General features: G+C 38.5%; 1 protein-coding gene across 7 annotated transcripts in view; it reads right to left on the reverse strand.

Annotated features, from left to right (window-relative positions):
* Positions 1 to 15,119: 15,119 nt before the first annotated feature.
* The window catches only part of FAM172A (family with sequence similarity 172 member A), a 422,066-nt gene continuing 409,915 nt past the window's right edge, over positions 15,120 to 27,270 (reverse strand). For all 7 annotated transcript variants that reach the window (XM_049648598.1, XM_049648597.1, XM_049648596.1 and 4 more), the window contains one exon: positions 15,120 to 15,713. In XM_049648598.1, coding sequence (XP_049504555.1) covers positions 15,571 to 15,713 — 143 coding nt within the window. In that variant the 3' untranslated portion in view covers positions 15,120 to 15,570. The remainder of the gene's footprint in view (positions 15,714 to 27,270) is intronic.

The raw sequence follows: 27,270 nt of genomic DNA on the forward strand, positions 1-27,270 counted from the left end.
AAAGAAAACCCAAATGTAGATGAAGTGTACCGTAAAAGCTGCTTCAAAGTCCATCTTAATTCCCTTGGGCTCAGCCATCACGAACTTGTGGTAATTGGGAGTTCTTCACGGAGGTAAGGAGGCCATGGGTGGGAAGTCATGCGGATGTACCCCCCTGCCCGATAATTCCTAATACATTTTAACCAAGAACTTGGAGATTTTACAGAACTCAGATTTGACTACTTCACTTTCAAATGCTACCTGCCCATTAAAGTAATTTGTTTTCTTCCTGAGTAACTGTACTCACTAAGGGAGCTTCAACCTTCTGCACCCCCCAACCCCCAGCAGGTTGGTATATGCTGGGCCATATTCTAGGTTTTGACTATTATTTTGTGATCAACTCTGTTTAATTTTCTATTTATTTTTGGACCTCAGCCTTTCTGGATCACAAAAGTCCCCACAAGCAACACAGCAATAAATCCAAGCAAAAATAAGACAGATTTCCTCATCGATGTGTAATAAAGTTAAAGGACATTGTTTTGTCAGACAAGCGCTAAGTAGAAAATAAATCTCAGAGTCTGGGGAAACAAAACGGAGCGCTGCTGGCATGTGTGTAAATTTACTTTTAAAAGCAATAAATCAATGTTAAATTAAACAGCTGGGTACCCTGTCTAAGAGAAGTTTCAGTGTTTAAGAAGACCTTGATGGAGAAATGTGCTATTTAACAAGACACCAAAAAAAAAAAGTTAAATTTTTATTGTGATCTGAGGCAAGACTGGCCTGGGAACTTCTCTGAACTTCATAGAGGAAGAGAAGGCAGTGTGAATTGTATCTATTTGCCATCCTGAGATCTTTACATATGTTTTCAGGCATCAGGAAGCAATGAGGGTTCGTGGAAATGCTTTAGATGTTTTGGAAATTGTCGATTAAGCTCTGAGATCCTGTCTTTATTGGCTTAGGTTTGTTGGAGGAGGGGTTATGGTTTTTGTGTGATTTCTTTTTCTGTGAATACTATAACCTGTGGAGATATTTTAATGAGCACATTGAACATATTCTTATCAAATGGTTCTTTTATTCTCACTGTGGCTATTTTGCACAGTAAATAGCATAGTAGAAAATAAAGAGATCTGTTATTTCATATCTATTATGCCTGTTTTGATTGAGAAGCAAAACCTGGGAGTGGAGTAGTATTTAAAACTCAACTGGAATATTGTAATAGTAATTTTCTAAGGGTGTGTGTGTGTGTGTGTGTGTGTGCACGTGCTTGGTTGGTTGTTGTTATGGTTGTTGTTTTTTACAAAATACTTCACAGGAAAAACTGTATGTGTGGGGTTGGGCAGGGGCCAGAACAATAGAAATACAAAGCTCTGGCTTTGTATTCTAAGAACAATGTGAATCAATGAGTTATTACAAAGGCAATCATCAATAGCAAGAAATTAGGATAGTTTAAGGCTAGTATATATGTACATTGGGTTTCTGCCCCCACCCCTCCCAACCTTAAAGTGAAATTCTGGAAAGGCTGAACAGATAAGTACTTTAGAAAGCAGACATATTATTGAGATGAGCCCTCTTGGTTTTTTAAATTCAGATCGACTGGTTTAAAAGAAAACTATGGGGTTGTTGCCTATACAGAAACTAGTAGATAATTCTTTACTTTTCTTCATATCACAATCTCAGAAGCTTTCTTTTGTTAGCCCAGTTGCACAGAATATTCATATAATTAGGTAACATCATTTAAACCTAAAAAATGGGATAGGTGCTGTGTTTCCCCTCAAGCTACAAACTAACAGGCATTGTTTGGCAGCGTCCTAGCTACCTTTGACTTTTCTCCAGCCAAAGGAGCTATCAAAGACCCAGTTGCCTGGAGAAGACTGAAGTTATACTATTTATATTTCGAAGGCAGCATTCAGTTTCCCTGACCATCCGTGGCATGTTAAGTAAATCTGTGTCTTATGCCACTCAGAGATAGCTCGGATTGCCTGACAGGAGACGTCTGGGCAGCCCTGTAAACTCAGAATGACTTCTCAAATCCTGCTAGGTTTTCCCAGCGATGTGCTTTCCTCTGCGCTGAAGCCCTGGGAGTCAAGTCAGCCCAAGGTGAGCCTTTCAGGAGCTGCTCTTTGTCCCCATCTGGATAGGAAGGTGCAGAATTAGCTAGACGCTGGGCTGGTTTTGGCGGGGGGGAGGTGGGAATGGAAAGGCCGCTTGTTCTAATTAAAGACAATAAGCAACCCTGTGAGGAGCTGTCCTTTAGCCTTAGCTTGAGGCGGAAAGGGTCTGTCTCACCTCAGTGGTCAAGTTTGTTTGAACTGGCTGGTGGGGTGAAGAGTAGAAAACTGCAGGTAGAGCCGGGCTCAGGTGACACAGGGCTGGTGGTTAAGTCACAGCAAGTACGTCTTGAAGTCCCTCTCTGCCTCCCAGTCCTCTGGTATCTGTGCTCTGTGCTGGACTCAGGAGCACTTTGATTCTAACTTTGCTTGCTAGATGGCGCTCGGTGTCTCAGGACCTTCCATTTCAGAATTAAAGCGGCTTTTTAGCACCGTTGTTCTCAACTAGTTGTGGATATTTGATTAGCACAGTGCTAGCAATGTTATTATTGCCCTTGCTTTTGTCACCCTTGTTCACTTTTTGATTAAAGTAGCGCTCAGGTGGGAGTTACTCATCTTAATCTGGGTAATAATAAAATTCAGTGAAACTCTGCACCTGAATTTAGGGCACATTTACGGCTCAATTACTCTTTGTGATGCATTTCAAAAAGCACTTTAGTAACTTTTCCTCCAGTAATCGGATTGAGGTTTTCAGGAAGAAGATAAATCAGCAGGTCCGGATGGATATTTACAATCCTTGAGGTTTACCACCAGAGTGCACCTCCCACTTTACCATTGCTAACCCATTCCCATTTTAAGGTGAATTAAACTGATCTTAGGGAACTTATTACTTTCATTTATCATTTGTGGTATGCCATTAATTGATTTTACAGGTATCATAATTTGTTTACAACCCAAATACTGAAATTCATACCCACAGAAGATGTGTTTTAATATTGGTGGTAAAAGCCTACACAAAGCTTGTTTCATGGGAAGGGTGGTTTGTGGATTCTAATGTATATTTATTTCAAACACTCATGATTCTTCTCAGATATTCAAAACACTTCTTAAAACTCCTTTGTGTTGAAGCACAAAGAGACAGGAAATCAATAGTTCTAAGTTTCTGATGGAAAAAAAAAATTAAGATGAGCCAGAAAGAATTGTATATTGTTTTCTCGAATGAAGATGTCACTTTCACAGCAACCACCGCTCTCCTACAATTGTGTGTCCCTTTTAGACAAGGATGCAGGTGAGGAAGGGTAATGGGGAAAAAAAAGCCCACACCTCTATATAGACATTTTGCAAACACTTTGACAAAAGAGAGTTAAACTTGTTACTTGCTTTTAGGATTTAGAGAACTAACTTATATGGAAATGTTCCACCTTTGGGAAAATCAATAACACTCAGAGCTGTGTGGTTTGGAAACCTTTTATCAACCCTTGGCTGCTTTGGTGAAGAACCCCGCAAAGTCTCTCTCTAGGTGTTAGGCTGAAACTAGCAGGCGCTGAAAACCTAAAGCGGAAAATTTACAACTTGATCAGCCCCAGCCACACACCAAAAACCTGCTACTGCTGCAAACATATGTTCCAGATTAAGTTAAGCAAATGGCTCTTGTTTCTCAGGGTTGAAAGTTGATCATGAAAATTCAAATTTGAGTGAGTTGTGCTTCCAGTGGATCACCGGATCTTCAGATGCTTATAAATCCCTCCCAACTGTTTACTCAAGAGATTTCATATACTCTCTTATCTTCTTGAGAGCTTAATTTAGAATCTCCTGCAAATTTAATCCAATCAGGTATTACTTTCCTGGAACACTTATAGTTTTAAAAGTTGGCTGAGTTGAAAACTAGGTGTATTCTTCCTTCTAATGTTAAACTGCCAGATAGCAAATGTGTAACTCAGTTGTTTTTAATGCTCGATTTCCTTGCATACATACTAACTTTAATAAGCAGAAATTAAACGGTCAGTTTATTTTAAAGTTCCTTGAAAGTTTCATTCGCCAGAGGAGTAGGTGATTTTTTTTTTTTTAACAGCATGGGACAAAATGAAGGAGTGTTATCAAAGCCTTTAATTATGTCAGGAAAGACTGAAATAATGGTGTTTCTTTTAATGGGGGGTAACTGTATTTTGGAACCTCCCTGTGGTCATCCAGTCATCTCCTAGCTAAATTATTTGAAGACCGGTCTGGCTACTAAGGTGTCTTGTAAGGAAATTTAGAATTAACTCCCGACTCTTCAAGGGGTCTAGTTCCTTGGGTGAGTTGGACAGGATGAAGACAGGCATCAGATGCCTCGGGCACCTTCCTAAATAATCCCGGGGGCCCAAAATCGTTCCCTACTACCTCCCCGCATTCAAATGATTGTCCTGCAGATTTTAACCGATATTGTCATGTTGAAGTTTGGTACTTACTGTTTACATTTCTCCCTTCCCCACGGGGTCTTGGCAAGTGTTTAAGAGATTATTGATTTCCAAGAAACCAAATAAAGAAGGCTGTTCTTTTATAACATATGAAATACACACTTTTCTTTAACTAAATAGGCAGTGTATATTTGACATTGACAAATGGACAAGAAACAAGAAAACTTATTTTTAAATATTTTGAAAGGGATAAAATGGACAGGACAGCAGCAGTCCTACAGAAGAGGAGGATTGGAATTAAGGGGAAAGCTTGGATAAAAGTGGGGGGATGGCTGTCTGTGCTGTAAAATAGTTTCAAGTTTCCCCGAACACACACAGGTGGTAAGCAAACATCGTTGGGGAAGCTCCTTTTAGGGGGACCTAATCAGTAGCAGTTTTTATTTATTTATTTTTAAAATGGACTTCCTGCACTTCTTTCCTCCACATTTTTCTCTGGAAATGTGGTACTGAAACAATTACCCAGGTTTGGGAGTTTCTGATTAACCTAGAATAACCCTGAAAAGCCATTCTGAAGCTGTGTCAAGAATACATTTTTTTTTAAAAAGTGGTAAATACCTGATAAACAGAGATCTTAGTTTCCCATCCCCCAAGTCATAAGGGAAATACCCAGTGAAGGAAGGAGATTCCCAAAAAGCCAGATTGAGGGAACAAATGTGGGCACCCAGGAGTTCAGTATTATATATTCCACCCCAAATCTCCACAAGTCCCTTGTACTAACAAAGGAAAGCCCCATGTCCTTCCCTGCATCTTGTTCTCCGTTCTTGCTCCTGAAACTTAGGAAGCTGAGAATGAAATATTTCATGTATTCAAAGATGGAAGCTCAGTTTATGGGATGAGCTCCCCAAAAACATACAGGCAAAGGCATGCAAATATTATGGAGATATTTCATTTGCAGGTTCAGATCTAGAATTTGCGAGTCTCAGGGTCACTGTTATTCAACAGGTCCCCTTTGCTACCCTGCACACTTCAGCTGACAAACTTCACCAACCAAAATTCTCCCCAGTTTTCGTAGGAGGGTCATTTAAATAGCTCTCGGCATGGCCGAGTTTCTCTGAGACAAGTAGCGCAGACTTGTCTTAGCATTTAGGCAAAACGACTCTTGAGATTGCAAGAATAACCAAACTTTGAGGGGAAATTATCTTGGAGGAGAACTCAGCAGTGATTTTGCACACTAAAAAGTGGGGGGGGGGGGAAAGCAGCGCCCTTTGAGAAAACAGTCTGAATTGTTAACCTGTGAAGAATTTAATAAAATATTTATATGTTTTAAGGGATATAAAAATAGAGTGTTTTGAAGCTAAATTGCTACTAAACTGAGGAGTTCAAGGAAGTTTTTCAATGTAATAGCATGCCAAAAGAGAATAATTGTCTCCTGAAATGTATTGTAATCGTGCTACTCTACAAAAGCAATTATGAAAGCGGTTTATTGAGGCTAGTTTTATAGGGGGGGGAAACCCACTTAAAATATAAGGGTCCTCTCCTTTTTTCTTTGTTGGCCCTTTCTGGTAAAGTATGGATTAACTTGGTTTGAAACCAACTTGGTTTGTACAATCAATATTTAATAGAAGTTTGCTTTTGGTTGTCTCACCTGCTCCAAATGTATTATTTTCATCCTCAAAGTCGGTTCAAGAGAGTAGATGACTAAAATGGGGTTCCAGAGGAAGGGAAGAGATTTTACTCAAAGCCCAACAAGTGAGGCGAGTTTCAATAAAACAAGGTGCAATTTGAAATCTTCAAAAACTAGTTTTTTCTTAGGAGTGGTGACTTAAGTGTTGCTAGGGAGACCGTGAAATGAAAAGACACCACACGGAAGTGCTCTTCAGTTCTTGTACTTTGCTTAACGCGACAGGAAAAAAAAAAGCCAGACAAGAAGACATGCAGAAATTTGGAACTTGGAGTTGAGGTCTGCAAGTTGGAGAAGAGGTAGTGATGGGTACTGAGGCAGGCGCGCCCCCTTTTTAGTGCTGTCAAGTAAGTTGCTGTCAGGCTCTTTAGCGCGCCGCGGGCCGGGCGCCCCGCGGCACAGCCACCTCCCCCGGGGCGGTAATTAACCAGTACCTGGGCGCACGCGACGATCCGACAGCATCAGCCACAGGCAGAGCCGTGCGGACAACGGCCGGTGGGTCTGGATGCACATTTTCCCGATCTCTCGTGTCTGAGATCACCAGCCTAGGGAGAATGTGCTCATACTACAGAGCTCTTGAACTGGAGCCGCTTTGGATCTGGCCCGCTTAGGGGTGGTGGTGAAAAGTTAGGCAGAGAATAGTTGTGGGGGTAAGGCTTCTACCACCAAAATGACTGAGAGTGGCGCTGCTTTCATCGTAAAGTAGATGCAAATTCGGGGAGCAGGCAAAATGGTGTATCAACTCTGGGGCACTCTAACTGATTAACACCGGGCATGGAGCAAGCAAGATTCTCCACCCACAAACTGTATACTTTTCAAACTCATTGTCGCTTTGGGCTCAGATCCTAAGATTTCAAGAGCCAGTTTCCTATGGTGAGGGAGTGGTCGGAGAGAAGCATCAGGCGAGGGCCGGAACTTCGGGGTTCTGGCGGAGGGGAAAGGGAAGGGGGCGCGCTGGGCGCTGTCCATGGTGCTGGGAAGAAAGCGGCTTCACTTCGCTGTACCCAAACCAAGATCAGGTGTAAAAGGGGGACGATAAACCAACTCTTGCGGCAGGGGATTTTTTAATTCCGGCGAATGTGAAAAATACGCATGTGGCTGCAGTTTAAACAGTACTCTAGGAGTGCTCTGCTCTATCTCCCAGTCTTTGGTGTTTAGTCAGACAACAGCGTTAACTGGTCATTATAGGAAGGTTTTCTCCTTAAAATGTTCCATATTTCAAAGTAATGTAATCATCAATTTTTGATGTACAATGTAAAGAGGAAGGCGGAAAGACAAAGGGTGATTTGAAACTTTAAACGTATCCAAAGGCACCTAGCTATTTCCAGATTTGGTAGTATATAAAAGCAGAGCATGACTTAGCCTGTTAGATAACATGGATTTATTGAGAAAGTATTAAAGCTGTATTGATCTAATTTCATTTAAATATCCTCTGAACTCTACGCTGGCCCAACGCTGCAGTTATATTTTTGCCAACAAGAATAACAAGAGCGATTTACCTATTGTAGTGTGTATGTGTGTACATTTGAAATGGCTAAGATTTCATTCTGAGTTCTAAAATGGTACTCTAACAACCGCATGCTCTTAAAACAAATTTGATTTCTTAAAAGACAGGTGGCCAGAAAGAAAATAGGACGCAGATAGAAATTATTTCAAAATGGGGATGAAGAACTAAACGGAAACATGACTACCTAGTAGGTGACTCACACTTTTGTAAATACACAGTCACACACATTCACATATACACCTTTAAATATATATACTGTTACACACGTGTATAAAATACATGTCTTCAAACACAGAAGTGTGTATATCTATCTATCTATAAATATTTGAAATTGGGTAACAAAATTTCAGGTAAACTATTAACCATGTTTGGTCAAACCAGAAATGTGAAACACAGGAAAAGAATTTATCTTAATTGTGTTAACCATGAAAATCTTACTTTGCCTCAACTACTTGAATCCATGTGATAATGAAGGAAAAGGACAAAAATTCAAACAGCTGACACAATGATCAGCAGCAACTGACAGCATCTCATCTGATATTTGATATCAAGCACTAGATCAATATTTGTGAGATCAATGCAATTTTAATGGTTTTCTTTAGAAACTGTATGAAAGCCAAATTGTGACTCTGTGCTAGCGTTATTTTTAGAGCTGGTTATTCCAGGGGATGATATTAAGTAATTTACTGACGCAAAGGAACAGGGGGAAAAAAAAGCAACTAACCCCCCCCCAAAAAAAAACCCAAAAAGAAAAAAAACAAAAACAAAACCACCACAACAAACCATCAATATTTCTTCAGTTGGTAAATCCTGATTATCTAAGTACCTAGAGAAGGTGTGAACATTTATTGGAAAAAAGCCATTTATTTAATTATGGTTTAAAAAAAAACAAAGAAGAAAGTAAGCCAGATGAACTAGATCAGAAATACTTTTTTCAAACACAATAAGATTAGGTGGTAGTTGAGCAAAAAGAAATGAAAATGATAAAAAGAAAACACCTAGGATTTTCACCTAAAGAGTTCATCCCTTCATCTGTGGAATTCAGTGTGAAATTAGAGGTTTTTCTGTGTCCCAGGCAGAGTAGAAAACTGACAGCCCTATCTGAAACTCATACACAGCAAGGTTCCTACAAAAGTCAAATAGAGGGGAAAAAAAGGTAATTAGGTATATAGTATAGTCTTTTATTTTCCTTTGAAGAGTTTATACCTTAAAAAATGAAATGCAAATTAATCTAACTCAGAGGCATGTAGGTCCTCAACCTATCTTTAAACAGTAATCTAGGAGGGTTCTATGCTTTATTTTTCAGACTTTCCTGCTTAGCAGTAACTCATTTGCCTACCAGCTCCTTTTGTTTGGTAAAAATGCTAAACTTTCTGTATTTGTTTTTACAGATTCAATTTTGAGGAATGTTCACCTAGAGGACTCCAAGATCTTCAGCCCCAACAGCAGTTTCTGGGGAGGTAGATGATGGGGGTGGTGCAGAGGGAGCAGAAGTAGGTGAACATTTCAGTAAGGCAGGGAGAAGGTGAGATGTGGTGATTGTGGATAGTGTTCCTGATAAGATGTTTACGTTTTCAGGCTAAAGGAGAAACAAAATGTCTTTCATTTGTAACTCAACTCTGATTAAAAACTTGGAAGAAGTTAGTTTTTCAGTTGAAATGATAGGAACATTTTAGGAAATTTCTGATGCCTGACCTAAAGATCTCATCCTTGTTCAAGATAAATAATAAAATACTTCAAAATGATGCAATTCTGAATTTTTCCCCTCTTTTTTCCTTAATGTTTTTGATGGCAGTGAATTGCCTAATAATAAAACTGTTAATATATTATTACAAACAGATCACTTCCTATAAAAGGCAATGCCTTATATGCTTTTAAGTGAAATTCATACCTAAGTCCTTTTGCAGTAGAATTAGAGTACCTAGTATATTTCTAAAGTGCCTAGGTAAAGACATATTTTCCAGGATTTTAATAACTCCATAACAAAGTCATTCTCTCCATGTGTCTCTATGCTCTATTGTATTTCATGTCTGGCAGATTGCCTATAAAATAGACACCAACAGTTTAAATCAATTTTTCTTTAATGGAATAAAGCCAACCTTACACACAAATACACATTACATACAGACAGAATTTACAGATGCAAATGAAGTTGGGGCATTTAAAAATATTTATTACAATGCCTTAAAGCATTTGAACATGAAAATTTATTTAGAAGAAAATATGTTTACAAACAATCCCAACATATACTGAGTACCTACTATGTAACAGGCACTGCAAAGACAAACACATACTGTATGTATTGTTTGTTTCTGGTGGGAAGGGTATATATACCCCATGGATGGGTATGGATGTTCACATGTGTGTATGTGCACACACACACATATATGCATACATACATATTTTTCTATTAGGTCTTTTATTAAAAAAAAACAACCCTGAGTTACCTCAAAGAAGGAAATCCACTTTACAGTCAATTGTAGTTAATTCAGACTTCATTTTGACCAATCATAATTTGACCAATAATTTTTTTCCTCATAGCATGGACAGTACTTAGAATTTAAAAGTTTAGTGTTCCAAAAATGCTGCTCTTCTTAAGCCACTTTGAAGTAATGCTAGTGAGTCTAAGATCCAGATCTACATGTTAATCTCTAGTTTTGCCTTCAAACAGAATTCAGTTACAAAGAACTTGGAAAGATTTTGAATCTATTCAGAAGAGGAAAACTCTTTAATTTTCTGAGGAGTAAAAACTCCCCAAGAAACTTCATATAGCTTCTTAGATTTTGCTTAGCATACGTGATAAAACATTGATTGTTGCAGTTTGGTGACCCATGAAATTTGGGGGTTAGTTTTCTCTTCAGACCAGAGCATATAATTATGCAAATAAAGAGCTGTCACTGATCTAGTGAAATACTCACAAACACATGCACTCTGAAATTGGACAGAAAAGTGAAAATGGTTGGTGATGTGATGGTGCCATGGTTTGTTTTCCTGCCAAGTTTCTATCCAAGTTCATTATTCAAATTGTAAACTTTAAAAAGAGACATATCATTCTTGGGGTGTTGGTTGTCTTTTCATTTCAGATTCTTTGTATTGGTACTGCAAGCTGGTTACAAAGTACAGTTCAACATTATTTTACCTATGACAGTCTCCCATATTACCCTATGTAATAGCCAAGGAAGAAAAGCTGAATGCTCTAGAAAGAAAGATGAAGGGCCTCTCTAGATTTTTCTAGAAACATGTTTCATGTATGTTTCAAACAGAACTCAACCCAACAATACAAAGAATATAGTGAAACGTTTTCCACAAATCTCAAGGCAAAGGGCTGGGAAAAGTTGCCTGGAAGGCCTCATGGGTTAAGTCAAATTTCCATTTTCCAGTTTTTCCATTAAAGGGGAAAATACTGGGCACTGCACGATATCCACTTAATGGTCAAACTTTCAGGATGATTTTCTCCTATCTAGCAATTCAAGCCCACTATATAATATTTGGTCACTTTAACCTTTATGGTTCATTTACAATTACCACTCCCTAAAACCTTTGTGCTAAGCATTAACAAGAGTTCTTAAATATGACCATGCTCTCTGGCATCGAGGTCTCCCAATTCCAAAGTTACCACTGCACAGGCTGTTGCATAATTTTAGATGTCATGGAGAGTCCCACTGATGAAATCTGAGAAGGCTCATGTCAGACCACTGACTGCTAAAGACATCACTACATGAAAGATCAGTGGTGTGAAACTTTAAAAACATTGATCCAAATGAATCAATTAAATCAACATTCATCCCTCCTAAGTGTGAGGTTTAAAACTATCATTGTTGCTTTTTTTTTTTTTAACTCTACATAGATTTCAAGATAAACGTTGGAATGCTTTGATGGCTACTTCTATTCTCGAATCTCCGTTAATCGACTTTGTGCTATTTCCCTCTTTTCAACATCTTCCACTTGGTGTACATTCTTTACTTTTAGTACAGTGCATGACAGTTGCAATGCTTTAAATCTAAAACCGCCTAACAAAGCTGACGCTTTAGGTAGGGTAGCTTTAAACTCTGTGAAGTGTTGATTAAAAACCCTTTCCCAGACTCAAACTGATCTTTTTGGAGATTAATAGAATATTAGATAAAAGGAAGACGAACAATTCAAGAGACTCCCACTCAGTCACTCTATACAAGGAAGGAAGGAAGGAAAGTATTCAATTTTTGAAAGGGAGTACCTCCTGGAGTCTTTTATTTTATATTATTACAGCCCCTAATAAGTAATCATAAAATAACCACCATTATTATCGGTTTTTTTGCCACCCATATTTCAAAGATGAGAATGTCTCACATTTATTTAAAGACATTTTTTCCCTATAATGGCATGGGGAAAGTTTTTGAGAAATTTTTAGACTTTCTGTAATAGTAATCTTTCTTAAGTGAACCAGGATTATAGAAACCTGTCAGTTTACAGTTATAAAACTATGATTGTAACCGGAGACACATGTGTTTGGATTGGGACTCCAGGTAACCCAGAGAAATGTGTAAAAATTTTTTAAATTAGCCCTGATAATACAGTTAACATATTTTGTCACTCACACTTTCTCAAAGGAGTTACAGGTTTTAAAGAAGGGAAGGCTGTAAAATATGTGTAAACAGGATATTTTCAGATTAGACATAATACATCAAGGACCTATATAGGGACTTGGGAGCAATTTAATGTCACTAGACTGTTTTTGGAAAACATTTGTTTACAGTATATTAAAGTATATTTTATAAAATGATAGCTTAACAATGGCTTCAGATTTCCTTGTAGCTCAGGAGATATTTTAGATATTAAAAACAAACATCTTAAAAACTGTTAGCTTTGTGAAAGGTCCAAGCCAAATAGTGAGTGATCAAGTTAAGTTAGGATATTACCTTACAGCAACAGTAATAGTAATAAAAGCAGCGATGCAGTTTAAAATATTGATGAATGCTGTCCCACCATTCTTTTTATGTTTCTGCTTTTATTAACCTCTATACATGAATAGATGAACTTCTGAGCAAGAATACGCTGAGGCTTGTTGGGAAAATTGTTTTTATTTTAAAATGGTAAACAGAAATATATAATATATATGAAACTCCTGTGCTTTTTTTTTTTTTTTTTTTTTTTGTATAAACAATAATGCAATCCAGGTCGAAGCACAAGGCAGAAACTTGAGAAAAGAACAATTATTATTACAAATAGATTCCCCCACCCCCTTCAAATATCCATGAAAACTTTTACCGGCTACGTGGTCAGATACCTTTATAAAGTTCTAAAGCCAGTATCTGGCTTCGAAGTTTTAATAGGACTATTTTGAATCTCAGATTTATCAACAACTCCTTGCTTCCCATTCCATTTGCTCTAAGAACTGAGTATATAATTTTTAAAAAAGCCTACATCCTAACTTTCAACCTCTACTCTGCTAAAAACCTGTCTAAAGAAACCAAAATGGGAAGATCAGAGCAGAAATACTGTTAACACTTGTCGCCTCCAAGCAGGCGTGTTACTACCAACTGACTGTTGTTACTCCAGGAAAATTGAGGTGGATTATATTACTACATTTATACCAACAGACACATAATCAACAGGTTAAAAAAATCTTCCATTACAAGGAATCTTATCACTCATCAGTCGGAGGTCTCGGCTGGTGTGCCTAGCTCTCTCCGGGTTGCTACAGCACAGATCCAAAAGGAGAAATTACATTTGCACAACTTAAGTTTGCAAATAGATCTGCAGAGACAGTTAAACAAGGCTAACAACCCAGTAGTTTTAAAGTATTAAAGGCAATTAAACAGTGATTCACTCTAGTTGCAAGTAAAAGTTTTTAGAAAGAGAAGTGAGAAAACTGAAGAGAAGGAACAGGAGTGATTTAGTTTATAAGCTGAGCATATTTACTTTGCTCTAATTCAAGTGCATAAGCTTCATAAATTTAGCAATGTACAAGTGTTGATTTTTAAAAAAGCAATAAGACTAGCTCTCCTGTGAATACTTTCATACAGTGAAAACACCACACAGTTTATCACACTTTGAATAATTATTCAATCCACGTCACTTCTCATATCCTCTCAAAGGAAGGTACCATTATTGTACACAGTTCACCATTACTTCTAAAACAGAAAAGATTGCAGACCAACACGGTGGATGGACACTGTTGAGGTGATACATTTTAAGTTATCCAGGAGTTGGATAAAATGACGTTTTGATGTTTTCTCCTACAATGTTTCTGCTAAAATAATATCAAAAGATATGCATATATGACCACTGAAAGAAGATCATTTTGATTTGCCATCATTAAAAGTATAAGAACGAATTAATGCATACCAAACACAGATATTTTCAGTTTTAAAACTTGCTGAAATCGGTTCATAATATAAAAACATTTTATCCATGAGGTGGTTATTTTAAGTTCTTTTTTCTGAGAAGTCAGACAGTTCTAAGTCGTTTTGGGTACATTTTGTCATGTCCTTAAATAAGGCAGGCATATTGTTGCATACGCTTTAAAAAAGGATGAAAGATATTAAATTCAGACCCTCATCTGCTAGAAACAGAATCTTCACTAAGTAATTAAATTCAAGTAATTAAAAATTGATGTTAAGATTTAATATTTGAATGTAAAAGTCAGCAAAATCTTAACTCATTTTACCTCCTATATTTCACAGTGTTGGCCAGATATTAGCTGGATTACAGTAATTGTTGAAACTGTAGGGCAAAACCCTGCAGAGGAAGTGGACTACTAAAAATTATGTCGTTGGATTGAGAGGAAAAAATCTTTCACACTAGGTCTTTCCCCTTCTGTTGGAGCAGAAAACTAAAAAAAAAATAATCTTAGCCCCACTCAGCCTCTCTGAAGGAAAAGGCGAAAGAGGACAAGATTCATTCACCTGATGACCATAAAATACTAAACCTAAAAGGATCGAACTCCATGAATCAGAATAGATCATTCTAGTTAGGATTATCCACAACAGCAAACTTTGTCCACATTAAGATTTAAAAAGCAAAACAAGTGTGCGATCTAAATTACAATGCCACTCAATACACATTACACATTTAAAAAGTAAAGTCAATTCTAATGATAAAGTTAGGGATTCCACTGAAAATGGGACCTTTCACACTTAAAAGATTTGCTCATCATTTATGTTTCGGTTTAAACAACGTCTTCTGAAATTAGAGACTGGTGTAAAAATCTCCTATTCAACTGGCAAGGATCTTTCAGCGGTAACGTGTAATCGGTACTTCATAGATTCTTATGCAAAGTTTTTCTTCTGGTCTCGAAATGAAAATAGATTGTTAGAGAACAATTTGCACTCCCAAGACTACACAGCACATCACTGCATTCACGTTTTGAATTTAAATTTGGCTTTTCTGAGGGGATGAGGTGGGGGAAACTTGCTTTAAAAAAAAAAAAAAAAAAAAAAAAAAAGAGGCTCAAGAGGCCCTTAGGAGAGACCTACTTAAAATGGAAGTTTGAAATCTAGAATAAAAGTTTGCTTCTGCTCGGCGGAAAAAAAAAAAAAAAAAAAAAAAAAAAGGACATGATTGAGGGGGGCCGGGGGCCAGGGCAAGCAGCGGCTGCGCTGCAGCGGGCGGTAGGACCGCGCAGACGCCGCTCGCCCCGCAGTGCCGGGCGGGCTCCGTCAGGGCAATTAGAAGCGCGCCGGCCGCGCCGGGCAGGGCGCTGTCAGCCTTAATCTGCGCGCTGACGGGCAGCGCGTAGCCCGAGCTCAGCCCGCAGGAAGCGCGACCAGTGAACCCATATTGCTTTGACAGTTGCACTCATCTAGAAATAATGCAAAACGCTATTTAGATGTATATATCACGACCCTGTGCTCTAGGAAGAAAACAATCTAATGAGGGGCTGGGAGTCTGCTCGCCGACAACAAGCAGTTAGGAGACGTGTGGATGCATGCTCGAGTGTGGTGCCTTTGCTTCCCCTCCCCCGTCTCGCTCGTTCTCCTCTTACAGCTCTTCGTGCTTTATTCTGTGGGAGCGCCGCGTCAGAGCCGGCTTGAGGGAACTGGTCTTTGCCTCAGAGGCTTCGGTAAAGAATTTGAAAATAGACGGGAAGCTCTTCCAGGAAGTTAGCTCGTGACGGTCGGTGCCTGCAAAAAACACAGATTCGGTTACGAGGCGGCCTCGCTCGGTAACAAGGCACAGGCCGCCCGGCTGCCGTTCCCGGAGCCCGAGCCCCGCCCTCGGAGCCCGCGTCCCCCGCGTCTGGCCCGAGCTCCAGCGCCCGCTCCCCAGCCGGAGCGCGTCTCCAGGCCCGGACGCGGCCTCTCCAGGCCACACCTGTACGCGAGGGTTCTCTTTGCCCCCAGGGCTCGGGACTGTCCACGTCTGCTTCCTCCGCTGCTCTGCAGCTGGCGCCCGGGGCGGCCCTCGGAGACCTCCGCAGCCTCCGGCCCGAAGCCCCGTCCCGCCCCCGACGCGAGGACGCTGCTGGGCCACCCCCCGCGGGTTGCCCGAGGCGCGGCCGGGCGGCCCCGGGGCCTCAGCCCCTCCGGGCCAATCGAGGCGCTCGGAGGGAAGGGCCACTCCCTCTCCCGCCTCGAAACCACCCACTTCCCCAGGCTGCGCGCGCGCGCGCGGGGATTGGTTTCTCCTGCGCGCGGGACCCGGCTTCTTCGCCCACCCCGGAGCACCCACGTTTCTCTGCTACCCAAGAGAATAAAATAAATCGGAATTTTCTTGCCTCTCTTGGAAGCTGTGCCGTTAGACATAATTTGTCTCAGGGAGGTCACTGCGACCAAATTACATGGGATGCTTCATGAAGGTTCAGATTAAAAGGAGACTATCCCTAGAAGTGCCCTGGGAGGCTACATTTTTACAGACTTTAGGGGACAGTTTTAGAAAAGCTAAAAAAAAGTGTTTCAAAAGCAGTGACTACAAAAAGAGCATCTAGGCCTTCTATTTTGTCGGGAGGAATTCGACTTAGAAAATACAAGTTAAGTTTGTCACTTTACTGGGTTATTTTACTACAGCTTTTTTTGTGGCTTCAATTTGATACTAATGTGTTTTTCAAATCAAACCTACCTTCAGTTTAACACAGGCAAAAACTAACATGATGTAGACATAAGAACAAATGAGGATATAAATCTGTTTCGACTCCTTGTGATAACGTTTCATTTCACCAGCCTCTTCATAACAACCATTTGTTTAATTACAAAAATAAAAATAATAACAGCAAAGACTCCTAGCATAGAAATGAGTGAACAGCTTTGAAACAGTTGAAATCTCTTCCTAGATCACTCAATTATGCAGAGAGACACTGCCTGGAAGTCTTGGGATTCAGGGCCTCTGTCTGATACTTTAACATTGTTAATGATAATTCTTTAGTCTGTAATAGTAGGTCATTGCTATGGTTACTCTACAATGGTGCAACACTTTGCTTTCCCCTTCAGCTATTCGCTGAGACCTGGTAACCACATTTGTTGCCTAGCAACAGTTTTGTGACAGTATCACAATCTGGGAGTTACAACAATAAGGATGCTATGGCTGCAGTCGACCAGAGAGCAGAAAGCTACAGTCTGTGCATGGGACTTAGATACGGGAACTGGCCCTACTAGAGAACCCCTGTCTTTAGAGGTGCCCTCACAAGGATGGTCTCTATCCTCTTATCCTCTGCAATTTGGCTTTATGAACTGGCACTGGGAACTTAGATCCACTATTTAAGTCATATCCTTGAAAAATATCCTCCAACACTACTGTATTCAGATAAAAAAAATGAGGTCATTTCTTGTTTGCTTACGCATTTTTGGCAAAATTCAGTGTTATTCAATGGGAGAGAGAAATGAGTATAGGTTATTTTGGCATAACCTAAAGTGCCTGACTTGAATTTGACAAGTCTTAATAGAATTCTTGGGGGGAAAATGTATGTGTATATATATGTATGTATGTGTGTATATGTATGTAAATATGCCTGCCTGCATCAAAGATATATAAACTTTCAAGTTCCTTAAAACATACATAACATCCAGATATTTATCATTGTAATTCTCACTGATTTATTCTTATGACAATCTTAAAGAATTCTTTTGAATTTGGAAGGCATTTATATTCTCTAAACCCAAGTAGTAAGTCATTCTAGATATGCTCAGACATACCTACTTGAAGTAATATTTTGTGGGTCTATCGAGAGAGGGCCTAGTTTCTGGATAGGTTCATGCAATACCTGTTCCTATTTCTACAGTGCTTGCGGATCTAGTTTCACTTCAATAATAACTCATTGCACTTACAATGATAAAATACTTTAAAATCAATTGTATTCCTGTCTTTTGAAGATGCACACTACATGGCAACACCCATTTCCAAACACAATAAGAAAGAAAGAAAGAAAAAAAAAAAAAGAGGTGTTAATTGTCTTCTTTTCCTTCTCATTTCCCATGCTTCCAGCCTCATTTGGCATTTCCTCCATAGTGATCACACTTACACTTAGTAGTGTTACCAAGGCTATGATCAATTTGTGAGCTTTCTCAGGGAATTCTTCTCATAATTCCTCCCACCCCATGAAAACCAATTCAATCTATGAATCTAGAGGGACCTAAGGAGTCAATGGTCTGAAGCAATTTAACTCCTTTATTTTTTCTTTCCTGGTGACAATCTTTCTGAAGGATGAACAAATTTCCCTGGTGATAAAATGACTACAAAGGCTTTTTAGTTTTAGCTTATGATGACTATCTGCTTGACTAGTCCTGGGCTGAAAAGACCAAAAATCCCTGAGTTAACTGAGTACCTGCACTGGCTCTCAACATTCACCCTTGCAATTTAAGAGTATAAATTATGAGAGTATGTGCTCTGTCAGTGGAAGGGAAATTGCTAGGAGTGAAGGTAATAAGAGAAGTGGGGTAGAAACTGAATTACAGACAATGGAGTGGGGGAGGGAGAATTCTCCCTAAAATAAGGAGTAGTAACATGAATATTTTATATAAAAATGGCTTTCTTTTCAAAAATTATCAAAGGAGGTTTTTAATAATTTTTTTAAAATAACATTTGCAAGTTAGTAATTGCATATCCATCTGGGGCTGCATATACACATTTCACGAACATGTTTGGAGACCATTTTCGAAAGGTCGGAGCCAAAGTTCAATGAAAATATTTATAAATTAATATGAATATCTACCCATAGAATGCTTAGAAAACGGAAACTTTTGAGAGCAGCTTTCTAGTAGCTAAAAAATACACTACTTTAGGCACTACATGAGGACAGAAACACTGGGCCATTACATTATCTATTCATAAAAGGATATAAAAGTGGAAATTTTAGGCCAATCAAAAAAAGGAGCCACTTATTGATAAGCTGCAGTGATGTGTGGGTAATATGGAAAATTATTCCATTTTGCAGTGACAACATTATGTATAACCATGGTCTCATCTCTATCACAACTTTACCCTAATCAAAACCTCATCTTTTTAGGGACTATGTATGAACTACTTTCCATTTTTCAGACCCCCTTTACATAATCTAGAGGGGTTCCCACAATGTAGAGAATAAAGGGTTTCCATGTTAAATGCCTGCCACGTTCTCAGGGAGTGATTTTTGTATGTTTTTGGATTGGCAGGCTTGTTCTTTCTGGATAATTCACCTTTGGGGAAAATTCAGTTTTCTAATCCATAGAATCAATTCAGTATCAAAATAAAACGTACTGGTTCCCAGTGCTTCATGACAAAAATGGGCCTTTGTTCAGTCTCAATAAGTGATTCTTAGTGGCCATGGCAATGGTCTCTGGGGCATTTTGGAAATGTGTAGGGGTATTTTTGGTGGTCAAGATGATTGGAAAGAACTATTGGCATTTAGCAGAAGGCCAGAGATGGTGGAAATCCTACAATTTGCAGGGCAGTAGAGCACGATGAAGGATTGTTTTGTATCCCACATGGTTTTCGAATGTTCCGCCAGCTATTCATGTAGTTAAAAACCCTGTTTATAATTATATGGGCTCAGAATTTAGATGTGTTTAACAAATAATCTCAAAGTACTTTTGGCATCATTTTAACATATACAGAATTTTCCAGGAATCCAACTACCATGTAAATTGAAGGGATTTTATACTTTATGTTGTTCAGAATATTAATAACCAAGAGTGGTTTATACAATTACCAAGAGTGGTTTACCATATGAGAAAAATCTCATCCCTGATGGCATCACTGCCCATGAAAGTTGAGCTGTCAATAAACACACCTGCATCAGCCTGCATTTGTAGCTGTTGAATCCATGGTGATTTTATGTACAGGACTAAGTATCTGACTACTATATTATGCCTTCTTATGTATATTTTCTAGGGCACTTTAAATATTGATGTGGATATTATTTTTATTATGAGTTACTTTTCTTTTATTCCTTCTATATGTTAACTAAAGCATTATAATAATTTAGCAATCTTAGAAGTAGGTGGATCGTGTTATCTTTAGAATTCATATCAAGACAGTAAAAGCACTGCATAAGATTTGTTTTAATAGGAGGTATTTAAATGATCAAGTGTCAGCTTAAATAAAAATGAACAGTTAATTCTTTTTTTTTATTATATTAGAGAATAATTTTCCCTATAATCTGAGCCCTACTCTAGCTATTTCTTTTATCCTATACAGAGTAGAAAATGCCTGTTATTTCTCTTAATGTGTCTTCCATAAATACTGTTTGTCAATGATCTTATTCACTGGTAAAGAACCAAAAGGCAGGGGGCAGGGGATCACCCATAAAATACTAGACTGATTATTTATCCTTTACTTATCACTTGTTTTAAAAAATAAACTGTAGCAAATTTCAAAGTGGTAATGATAGCACAAATGGCCAAAAGGATAAGAAACTTTAAGTATGAAGTACGAGACTGTAAATCATATGAGAAAGATCAAATTGCTAAAATGTGTCATTTGTTTTCCCCAAAGACTATGTATTTTAAAAAGGTATCTTGTAATGGAACTGAGAAAGAGGAAGGCTACATTTATATAATAGCATTTAGAAATTAAACAAAAAAAATGGTTGGAAATAGCACTGAGAGTGGAATGCTCAATGAATAGGGTAAGAGAGAAGAAAACATTGCTGTTTCTTCTGTCTTGTCTATTCCCTTTACTTCTTCCTGTGATGACTTCAATCCAAGTGTTTCTTACAAGTCTGCCTTGTCCACACTCCTCTTCACTTGATCTTGGTGCTTATATTTTTTGGGCAAAAACCATGCCAAAATATGCTAGTGAGTTAGCAGCCAAAATCCTGATGTTTACTTTGGCAGATGTAGACTAGTCTGAAGCTGTACCTCATTTCATGCAGTAGATGTCTTAAAAACTTATATGTAAATATAATTTCTGTAAATAGAATTTCTTTAGAGGAAGAAGTGGGTTATTTACCTCAACAAATCTTTTAATAAAGTGAAGAAATGTCTGGGAAAGCAAATAATCACTCTTCAAGTGATATTACACACACACACACACACACAGCGATGCATGCGTGTGCAGACACACATAACACACACATCAAATTTGTGAGCCAGAGATGAGGTTTACTAGTATAATGATGGACAGTCTAAGTTCTCACCAAAGAGATAATTTAGAAGAATTTTTTGGTCAGCTACTCACTATTCTAATTATTGCCAGTCACCTTATTTTACATGGCCCTAGACCAAAAGGTCATGGAATAACTTCAACAATCTATGCATTATTTACATTTTCTGGTCTGGTTTAGAATAGGGAATATAACTGTTGACAGAGTGACTTCTGAATACAAAATATAATTTTTATGTCTTTGTTTTAGGGTGAGGGAAACTAGCACGTGCCCCTACCCTCCTACCTTCTCACTGATATTCTCCAATCACCCTTCCCACTACAAAAATATACTTTATTTTTAAAGCAAAAGGTAATGAATAAATTTTGTTTCCTATAATAAAGGGGGAAAAACCTAGAAAGATATGAAACATTAATATTAACAGGATAACGTGTCTATGATACTTTCAAAATGACAAGGTTTGATTTTAAAAATTGATCTTTAACAAGAAAAAAGAAATATGGCAATTAGGAAGTAATGAGGACCCTGTCAATATAGCTATGTTGATAATAACAGGTAAGGGAATTCTTGAGCAAATCTAATTTATAAAAATCAAGAGGTCTGTAATATGCATTATTGAGTCCCACTGGGATTAACTAATGAACTTATGAGCTTACCAGCAGTTATTTTTAGACAGTTATAAAGAATTAGAGAAATACTAGAGCACTGAAAAATAATGTGCCTTCTAAAAAGAAATAAAATATAACTACTAAAATTCATTTTAAAATGAATTCTAGAGCTTCTAAGGAGAACATCATTAAAAAAAAAAAAAAAAAAGTACAACTTACCAATATTTGAACAGAGAAGGGCTCCTAACAGAGACTCTCCAAGTTAGAAGGCACAAGTGTGAGACTCAGTCACTGTGGGGGGTGGTAAGTGGAGTGGGGTGGGCTATTCACTGGGACTGTGTACCAGAAATGCCAAGAGCAGCTTAGTAGACATGCTGCATTGCCTTGTTAAATTACTTGTGTAAGAAATAGGCAAATCTCTTTCCATTGCATGAAAAATGCAATGCTGGTTAAGGCTGAAATTGTTGAGACCCGAAGGCCGGTTGTCAAGCTTGACCAGAAATAAGAGACAGGCAGAAACAAAGATGTAAACTCAGGGGTAGAAATCTTTGGGTAATTTGAATCTTTTGGCATCCTGTCCTTTCCTCCAGCTTCTTTTCTACATCTCTCATCTACAGAAGGGGGGTTGGGGGTGGGTATGCAGGGCATAAGGCATCTTAAGACCCAGGGAGACAACTCTGGGAAGTAAACTTATTCTTAGGCAGAGTAGACAGCCTATAGTAGGTGTGGGTCTCTGACATTGAACCTGGAAGACCTCTCTAATCGACCTCCTAATCAATGAAAAATGGATGCATTTTTATTGCTTCCATTGCCTATCAAATTCCAACAACTGGTTTAGAAGTGCTTTCTTCGGTTTTAATTCTTGTGTCACATACTACTCCTAATGTTGCCACAAGGCCTGGCCTCCAGGGATACTGTTTCCCTTTAAAATTTGAGCCAAGATGGGCAAATGCTCCCTTTTTCCAGTTTCCCTTTGTCATTTTCCGCAGTAACTTTACCAAAGGATAGCAAGAGGACAGAGCCCTGAATAAGGGAATTTAAAGAACTAAAAAATAGTTATTTCCGTAAATCTAGGTTCCTAATCCTATTCCCAACACAATCATCAGGAAGAGCTTTACTAGGCTCCATTCTAAAATAGTGTTGCCTGAGAAGACTGGTACAACGTGACAGGTATCTATCTTGTCAGGCTTCTCTTTCTCCTGGCTTCTCTGTTACTAGAGATAGGTATCCATAACTTAGGGATGCTAGTTTGACTCTGTGTATTAAGAGAAGGAGAGGAGCTGGGGAGAGAGGAGGAAGGGAGGGAGAGAGAGATGAACTGCAACATACTATCCTTATTTCAAAACCAAATCAAACGCAAACATTTACTAGTTCAAATATCCAGATCTTTTGTGATCTTCCTTTCTCCATTGTAGACTCTACTCTAAATGGTATGTTTTGTGGGCAGATAGTTTTTCCAGAGGTTCTATGATTAATTTATACATTCATACATGTATTTATTGTATGCCAGGCACTATTGCTTGGGGCTGAGGGTGCATTGGTGAGCAAGATATATACAGGCTCCACTCTTGTTGCATACATGCTAGAGTGGATGACACGCAATAAACAAGGAAACCAGCGAACATGCTAATTTTGAACATGTTAACTTCAGACAGTTAGAAAACTTCAGACTGTGAAGAAAACAGCACCGGGATGTGAAGACAATGAGGGAGGAAGATGTGGCAGGACAAAGAGAGATGGTCATCAATTTAGACTCGGTGAAGACTTCTGACCTGAGACCTGAATGGCAAGAAGGAGCCAGATGAATGTCTGGGGGCAGAATGCAGCAGGCAGAGTTGTGGAGGAACTCAAGGGCTCTCTGAGGAGAAAAGAACTTGTCACAATTGAGGAATGGAAACGCTGGAGCACTGTGGGTGAGGAGGAAGCAGCAGAAGATGACTTGGAGGTGGGCAGCCTCCAAGCTATATGAGGTATGGAAGGCCGTAATGAAAGGTTTGGATTTTATACCAAGTGCAGTGAAAGAGCTGTTGGCAGAGTTGTGAGCAGAGGAGAAATAAAATCTGACTTGTATTTAAAAAACAATACAGGATGGTATCTGGTGAATGGTGAGTGGATTATGGGAAGTTAGAATGAAGGATTTAACCCTTCCTGATTGTATTTATGGACTCCACCCATGTCTAGAGCATTCTCTGGGGCTCACTATTCTATACACTTCAGAGTATAAAATCTGTTTACTGCTAGTTCACATAAATACATTAATGATACAGTAAAAGTAATATGCAGTAAGAGTTGAGAGACTAATAAAATAATATTTCCAAGTAGTGAATAAAAAATGGAGTTGAACTAGGCAAAGCATTTTCCTAACAATTTACTTTTGTGAGTTATGCTGATACTTCTGATTTCTCAGTCCTGGAAGCACTGCAGTGTGTGATGGCAAGGTACTGGGATGGGGAATATGCTGTCACAGCATTCCACTTCTGCAAGCAGTCCAGAGGAAACTGTTGGGCTTACTCTCCAGGCGGGTTTTTCCACTGAGTTCTTCATTTCTATGAATGGACACAACATTCTCTTAACTACTCCAACTGAATGCCTCTCAGCCATCTTTGATTTTTCTCCTCCCTTGTTTGTGGCCTCCTGAACCAGTCAGTTACCGAATCTTGAAAATTACACCTAGGCAAAAAGTTTTTGCAATCTCTTTCTCCCTTTCTAATCCCTCTGTTATCATTCTAGATTTAATAACCTATCATTTAGAATCCAGCAACTTCCTCCTAACTCATTTCATTGCTTGCAGCCTCTCCTCCTTTACCTTGTACCCCTCTTACTACCAGATGAAAAATTCTAAAGTATCATTTGCGTCATATGCTTCTTTCTCTGTTCAAAAATACCTGTGAGAAATAAGCCCACCTACCCAGAGGCTTTAATCAATGTTCTTGCAAGAGCAGGTGTCTGATGGTAGTTACAGCAGGCAATTTATCTCCTAGTGTGCAAGTCCCTTCCCTGATTCCTTATTGGCTGAGTACGACAGAGGTTACAGCCTTAACTGGACATCACCCATGCCCATGTAAGGCAAAAAGTAGTCTGACTGGAACAAATGTACATTCTCCAAGGTGATGCAGAGACTTTCAGTTTGTCCTCCCTTTCTTTGGTGCTTGCTTATTGCAAAGCTCGCGAAAATAAGCCCGAGAAACAGAGAGAGGAAGAAGAACCGGGAAATGAAGTGTCTAAAGGTTTGGGACTCCATTGTGTGTATGTGGTGTTGTACAAATTTCCAATAGGTTGTAAACCTACTGTTAACTACACAGCACAGCTTTCATTTGGTATTTGTTTTTTCTTTTTCTTTTTTTAAAGTTTATTCATTTATTTTAAGAGAGACAGAGACAGTGCCAGTGAAGGAGGGGCAGAGAGCGAGAGACAGAATCCCAAGACTCAGGGCTTGAGCCCACAAAATCATGAGATCGTGACCTGAGCTGAAACCAAGAGTTGGACACTTAACCGACTGAGCCACCCAGGTGTCCCTGTTTGGCATTTCTGAAAATGAATCCTCTCTCCCTTACTTCTCACTTATCTGATAGCTCTCCGTAACCTAAGAAACCAAGTAGAAATTCTTTAATATGCTTTAAAGCCCTCCATTCTCTGGCTTTAGTCTTCTTTTCTGAGTTTGTTTCTCAGTTCTTCTATTAGTATCCCCTATCATGTCTGTGATTTCGAAGTCTGGCCAGAGAAGAAATTAGCATTGTAAAGTTTTTGATGAGTCAATGGTCAAACTTTACTCATTTTAAATGCAGACTGATAAATACACCTTATGTTGAAGAATATGTTAGCTTTTGGAGTTAAGAAGTAAATTCCTCTAAAATTGGAATATAATGACAGTTGGAGACTCTATAACTAAAGCTGAAGGGAGTAGAATGTTTTTCTTGCTCTCTCCAAAAAACTGGTGAGGTGATGATCCACAGTCCATTAAGCAACTAGTTGATAAGCAATGACAAATACTCAAAGTATCTTCCAGATCTCTTTAGCTAAAATGTTGTACTTATCTAGTAAATACAATTTTCTAGCATCAAAAGAGGTTTAGAAGTCAGAACTAAGAACTCTCAGAAAAACTTTAACTGTGATTGTTCAAGAGCTTCTATTCCCAAGATGCAGTTGGTTTGGTCTAAATTTAGATGCAGATAGAAACATACCAAATATAAAATAGTAAAGACATGGAAAGGACCCTAGATAAAATTTTACCCCAACAGTTTCCTTTCACAAGTAAGAAATCTATAGAGCGATGTGAGAAGCCAAAGGTACAGAGACATTCTACCATAATATAGTGAATATGTATGATTCAGTAAAACACTGGAATAGAAAAAAAATTCAGAAGATGTATGTCTGATTGCTTTAACATCCAATTCAATATTTACCTCCCTTAATAAGCTTTCTTTGGTTTGCTTACCCCATACCAACTACTCCCTTTCTTTCGTGTTTCAGCACTTTGTATGTAGTGTATATTGTATTATCATACATCCATTCTGCTTAACTAGTTATTTTATGTATGAAAAATACCTTGCTTTATCTCCAAATCTTTTGGTGGGGGTGCTAATGCTTCAAAACACTTTATTCCAGAAATCATAGTTGTTTGCTATATAAACATCATAGATGTTTGCTATATAAACAGCTGTCTGGGACAGAATTCACCAGAAAACTGATGCTTACTAAGTACTGTTAAATATAATAAAGCACAGAATCATAAACCTTTTCTGTGGGTTTTGCACTATCTTGATGATTATTCCCATTTTGAAATTAAGGAAAGGGAGGTATACAGAAGATCATGGCATAAAAACTTATGAATTTGGAAAGCAAAATGCTACTGGTATTCTGAATACATAGATAAACCGTTATATGAACTTTTGTAACCACACCATTATTTTGTATTGCTTTGTCAATTTTCAAAAGCAGACATGTTTTCTTTGCAGCCGGTGAAAGGAGGAAGGAGGCAGAGAGGAAGGAGGAGACAGTAAAGTAGCTATTGACATGTAGCTCATGTCACTTAAATTATTTGGAATTGTACTAAAGCTTATAGGCCAATTTAGTAAGAAGGGATATATTTACAATACTGAGTCTGCCAACCAACGAACATGATATATTTTGCCACTTATTTTTTTGAGAGAGACAAAGAGAGAAAGGGTGCAAGTGAGTGAGGGGCAGAGAGAGAGGGAGGGAGAGAGAAAGAGAAGTGGGGTTCACCTGAAGTGGGGCTCATGTTCACCTGATGTGGGACTGCAACTCACAAACTGTGAGATCATGACCTGAGCCGAAGTCAGATGCTTAACAGCTGAGCCACCCAGGTGCCCTTTGCCACTTATTTAGATCATCTTTAATGCTTCTTAGTGAAGTTTTATCATTTTTTTCCATAGAGAATTTGAACTTCATTTTTAGATTAATTAAGCTATAATTATTACACTTTTTGAGATAATTTTAGACTCATGTAGTTGTAAGAAATAACAGATTCATTCTGTGTCCCTTTTATGCTTTTCCTCAATAGTAGCATCTTGTAAAACTGTATTATAATATGAAAGT

Source organism: Panthera uncia (genome assembly GCF_023721935.1).
Source record: "Panthera uncia isolate 11264 chromosome A1 unlocalized genomic scaffold, Puncia_PCG_1.0 HiC_scaffold_17, whole genome shotgun sequence".
NCBI lineage: Eukaryota > Metazoa > Chordata > Mammalia > Carnivora > Felidae > Panthera > Panthera uncia.